At 39.7% G+C, this 5,855-nt stretch overlaps 1 protein-coding gene across 1 annotated transcript in view; it reads right to left on the bottom strand.

The window, feature by feature from the left end:
* Window positions 1–1,432: 1,432 nt before the first annotated feature.
* Window positions 1,433–5,855, bottom strand: part of LOC141289428 (zinc-alpha-2-glycoprotein-like) — a 7,034-nt gene continuing 2,611 nt past the window's right edge. The window contains exons 4-7 of the mRNA XM_073821525.1: window positions 4,906–5,172; window positions 4,156–4,434; window positions 1,678–1,811; window positions 1,433–1,561 (exon numbers count right to left, since the gene is read on the bottom strand). Of these exons, the coding sequence (XP_073677626.1) occupies window positions 1,433–1,561; window positions 1,678–1,811; window positions 4,156–4,434; window positions 4,906–5,172 (809 nt within the window). The remainder of the gene's footprint in view (window positions 1,562–1,677; window positions 1,812–4,155; window positions 4,435–4,905; window positions 5,173–5,855) is intronic.

Here is a 5,855-nt window from a genome sequence, read left to right on the forward strand (position 1 = left end):
AAACGCAGCTGACTGCGTCTTAGCCGCCCTGAACTTATCCACGACGGTGGAAACCGCGTCGCCGAATAAGCCATAGCTAGAGATAGGGGCATCGAGAAGGAAAGCCTTCTCTTTTTCCCTAATCTCCGTGAGATTAAGCCACAAATGGCGCTCAGCTGCCACTAAGCCCGCCATATTGCGTCCAACCGCACGGGCTGTGTGCTTAGTAGCACGAAGAGCTAGGTCGGTAGCTCTGCGAAGCTCTTTAACCGCCTCGGGAGTCAAACCGTCACCTTCGTCCATTTCTTTCAACACCTCCGCCTGATAGGCCTGAAGAATGGCCATGGTGTGAAGAGCTGCGCCCGCCTGGCCCGCCGCCATGTAGGACTTCCCGATTAAAGCGGAAGTGGTCCTACATGGCTTAGAGGGAAGGAGAGGGCGGGACTTCCAAGAGGGGGCGGAGTTAGGCCAGAGATGCGCAGCCAAAGTGTCCTCAACAGCGGGGACTGCAGCATAACCCTGCTCCACAGAACCGACAAGGTTGGTGAAGTCAGCGGCCGCCGCGTTAGTGAGACGCGAAGAAAAGGGCTGCTTCCATGACCTGGAAATCTCGTGATGCAGGTCAGGAAAAAAAGGCAGCTTACGTCTCGCTGGACGCGCCCCAGAGCTACAGAGAAAGCGCTCATCAAGCTTAGATGACTGGGACTCACGAGGTTCATCCGGCCAATCTAAGCTTAATTTCTCCGTAGCTCGCGTCAAAACATCAACCAGCTCAGAATAGGCTGGGGAAGGCCGCGCCTCCTGGCCGCTAGGCGGGAGAACGTCGGGCGCCGCGGATCCGAAGTCCTCAGAGTCGGAAGCCGCAGTAAATAAAACGTCTTCCAAACCGAAGGAAACGAAATCTCGTGCCTCCGGGCTTGGTGCAAGACAACCGCGAGAAAATACAACCGGAGAAACCGCGCGACGGCGCTCGGGCGATGGAGGAAGAGAAAGTGAAAACTGCTCGCTCTCCATCGCCTCGAGCTCCACATCAGAACTCCAGGCCGCGGCTTCACGGAGGGAGGAGGCCTCCGGAGCTGCACGGCGGGAGGAAGCCGCGGATTCATCTCCAAAAACCGCGAGTCTCGCGCGCAAGGTTTTTAAAGTAAAATTCTCGCAGCACTTGCATGAAGAATTACCATAAATAGCGTCGCGCGCATGGGCAAGGCCCATGCACTTGACGCACTTACCATGCTGGTCGTCACTCGACATGAGGCGAGAGCACGGAGGATGGCAACGGCGAAAATCCATATTCACTCACCACTAGGAGAAATATTTCCACTAATGCGGTCGCTGAAGTGAATATAATTCACGAAGTCGTCGAATTGGGCTTTCAGAAAAACCGAGAGAAGCGAACGCTTCTGAAGAGAGGAAAATCTGAGGAATAAGATGGCGCGCGCGCTGTCTAGGTTGGTCACGTATTGCGTGAGGTGGAGCTTCGCGCCATCAGCCAATGAATTGGCGTGATTCTATAGGGCTTCAGACAATCGTCACACCAGGGGTGTTTCCCAATGCGTAAGCTTCTACGCAGCGTTGAGTGAACCTATGAAAGAGAACAACAGAACTAAAAAAAACAAACTTTTTTTTTTTTTTTCTGAACAGAGCTGGATAACTAGAACATCTATTGAGAATGAGCAGAAATTTAAAACCTGTTCACACTCCTGTCTGGTCTATAGATCCATCAACAGTGAGCTCTTCATCAGACGCATCAAAACACGCTGCACCGCTCATCGGTTTCTGCTGACTCACTGCACCATAATGAGGACCATTTCTCCCCGGAGCTAGTAAAGACTCTACAGTATTAAAACAGATAGAATATTTTGTAAACAGGTTTAAATGTACATATATTTATTCAAACTTCACATTATAAATATTACGGATAATCATTCCTTGTCTGTGTTGTCAAATGAAAAAATTGAAAATCTAACTATGACTATACAGTGCCCTCCACGAATATTGGCACCCTTAGCAAATATGAGCAAAGGTGGCTGTGAAAATAAAACTGCATTGTTTATCTTCTTGATTTTTCATTCAAAAAATTTACTGAATTCTAACCTTTCATTGAGGTAAAACTATTGAAAGTGGGGCAAACTCACATTATGAAATAAATTGTTTTCTCTAATGCATGTTGACCACAATTATTGGCACCCCAATTCCTATGAATAAAATATATCTGAAGTATATTCCTATTTATACATTTTTTAGTGCACCAGGGTGACTAGGAGTATGAAATTGTGCAGCCATGACTTTCTGTTCCACGAGATTATAAATATGAGGAACACAAAGGCCAAATTCCCTTAATCATCCATCACAAGGAGTAAAACCAAAGAACATAGTTCTGATGTGCAGAACAATTTTGTTGACCTTCACCAAATAGAAAGTGGCTGTGAGAAAAGAGCTAAAGCATTGGAAATCCCCATTTCCACTATCAGGGCAATAATTAAGACATTCCTATCAAATAAAGATGTTACAAATCTGCCTAGAAGAGGACTTGTCTATATCATCCTAATGCACATTGAGGAGGAGAGTTTGAGTGGCCAAAGACTCTCCAAGCATCACAGTTGGAGAATTTCAGAGAATTGTTGAGTCTTGGGGTCAGAAAGCCTAAAATAAATGATCAAACAGGAAATCTTATAATGGGCCGTGGTTGCATCTTCCAGCACGATGATGATCCAAAACAAACATCAAAATCAACACAAAAATGTGTCACTGAGCACAGAATGAAGCGTCTACCATAGCCGTCTCAGTTCCCTAACCTGAACCCTCTATAGAAACTGAAGAGAAGAAGCACCAACATGAAGCTGGGAAGAGAGAGATTCTGGAGAATCTAGAGAGATTCTGATTGAAGTAATGGTCTCTGATCTCTTGTCAGGTGTTCTCCAAACTCATTAGACATTGCTGGAGAAAACGCAGAGCTGTTATCGTGGGAAAAGGACGTTGCAATAATTGGGTGCCAATAGTGGTCAATGTTAAGTAGAGAAAAACATTTATTTCATAAAAAAACCCTTAGTTTTCATCGTTTTACCTCAATGACAGGTTAGAATTTTGTGAATTTTTTAAATTAAAGATCAAAAGGATAAATGATGCAGATTTATTTTCACATCCACCTTTGCTCATATTTACCAAAGGTGGCAATATTAGTGGAGGGCACTGTATATGTACACATATTTCTTCCATCATATATGAAAAACTACATACATACTCATACATTTTTAAACAAAGGAGAACATTTACAACTCACCATTTGACCATTTCTTTTTCTTAAAGTACACAGCGATAGCAAGAACTAGAGCAGCTGCTAGACCTACAAGTATTCCCACTTTAACACGCCATGGAGTTTTACAGTTTAAACATTTTCCATCTGCAGAATGAAAAATACATAAATAAATGAAAGAAAACTTAGTATTAGGCCAAACTTAGGTCCTTTTCTAAACACCTGTTTACATTTCCAAACAATCCTTTTTCCATTAATTGTAATAATCCAGTGAGATTTTTGTTTGTACAAGGAGTCTGACAACAGTCAGAGCTCAACACAGAGATCTGAACTTACCATCGTCCAGTCTGTGTACAAGTAAGGAACAGGGGAGGAGAAAAACTACAAAATAAGATTAATAACTGTGGCAATGCCTCAAATACACCTGAAGAAGCTGTGGATATTTTTGCACTAATAATGCTGTGAAGTATGGATGCTGTCAAAATAATGTTCTTAGAAATATTTATCAATTAACTACTATTAACTTAAATCAACATTTTGTGTGTGTTTAAAGCAGCTTTTGTACTTGGTACACTTGTGCATAGTTTTTCAGGTAGCTTTGCTGTTGTCAGACTCCTTGTGCAAACAAAAATCTCACTGGATTATTACAATTAATGGAAATAGGAATGTTTAAAAAATGTAAACTGACATTTTTTATAAATAAATGGCTTAAACCTATTTTGTTGGTGCAAATACTAATGGCTTAAGACACACACACACACACACACACACACACACACACACACACACACACACACACACACACACACACGTTTTATGATTTAGGACACTTAAACTTTGTGATGCAGCAACATTAATCTTTTTCAGGATTATTATGTTCTCAATGTTAAATGTGTGAGTGGCGTATTTATGGTGATATTTACCCCATTTTACTGAAACTGGTTCTTTCCGACTTCTGTGAATGACAAAACAGTCATAGGATCCTTTGTGGTTTCCGTCAATCCTCACACTGGTTCTGATCTGAAAGGTTTCATCATTATTTGGTCTGATTCCAGATGATGTTTGGTTCTTAATGATAGTTTCGTCTAATCTGATGTTCATCTCAATATCTTTGGGGTAGAAACCAGTGGCAAGACATGTCAGATTCAGCTTACTGTCATCATCAGAAACTCTCCTTGCAAAGATAGAAATATCTGGTGAAGCTAGAGCAGAAAATAATAATGCAATTAACAAACAAACACAAACTTTCTCAACCTTTTAAAAAAAATTTTTTTATTACACAGCTCTCTGGAATTCTTGATTCTTGATACTCTTTCATTTAATTCAAACCTAGCTGTCTTGTGTCACAGTTATCGACTGTGTTTACTGTCAAATGAAACAGAAGGACTTAAGAATTAATAGTCTGCAGATATACTGTTAAAGAGTTTATCTTGATGCTTGAATGATCGTTTGATAAACTGTAATGGATTTATGATAATAAACAGGTACGAGTTTAAAACGCTCGTTAGGAAATGTTTTTTTCTTTGTGGATTATTGTATTTTAAAAGCTAATAAAATATGTAAACTTCAATCAATATTTTTTGTCTTTAATTTAAAAAATGATTTAGTCAAAAACACAAACACACACAGTGACAGGAGCTTATTAAAGTGAACAGATCAGAGTCAGAACTTACTCTTATTTGTGTTGTTAAATGTGGAGATATAGCCCTTGCAGACCTCAAGGTAATTGTGCAAGTTCTGATTGCGAACAAGTTGACCATCCCATTCTATTTTGATTTCTTTTGCATTTGGACTTTTATCAATCCACTTTAGAGTGTCAGAATCGAAGACCACAATATCATCTCCATTAACTCCATATTCATCAAAGACAGAGAGATTCACTTTTCCATTAGGAAACTTCGCCAGTTTACAGCCAATTATTCTCTGAAGAACAGGAAACTCTACAATCACAGAACAAATTGCGTCATTCCGTGTCAAATCAACCAAATACCTTCGTGGATCAAATTTTAGATTTTGCTTAAATATATATATATATATATATATATATATATATATATATATATATATATATACCCATTTTCTGAAGTAAGATAGACATGTATAGTGATGAAAGCCAAAATATGGAATGCCATGGAGGAATATATACTCAGTAATCCACTATTTTGTTGAGGGGTCTAAATGGCAGTTTTTAATTGACACTCAGAGTCAAGTTACGGGGAATAAGAATGACTTAAGAAAGATGGCAGCATCATAATGTTATTTTTACACAGAGATTGGTAGGTCTGTTGACTTTAGCAATCTCTGTTGCATTCTTTGCCAATGGTGATCATTAAAAGATGGGGCAACATCACTTTAAGTTTTTTTCTCAAGTTTGCATGCCTGTCACTCAAGATGTATTAAAAATCTTAATGACCTTTTTGATATTGGGTCTTAACAAACCTTCCTTTTAGCATATTTATTTTTATATGGTTCAGTTCCAGAGATATTGGAATATTAATATGGCTCCAGGAATAAATGGTTAAAATGTACATATTTTCAGTGGTTAAAAGCCAAATGTGGGTCAGTTTGCAATATTATGATAATTCTTTTATTTTAAAGTGGAATGTCTGAAGAAGAAATAATA

This window comes from Garra rufa, chromosome 17 (genome assembly GCF_049309525.1).
Source record: "Garra rufa chromosome 17, GarRuf1.0, whole genome shotgun sequence".
Taxonomy (NCBI): domain Eukaryota; kingdom Metazoa; phylum Chordata; class Actinopteri; order Cypriniformes; family Cyprinidae; genus Garra; species Garra rufa.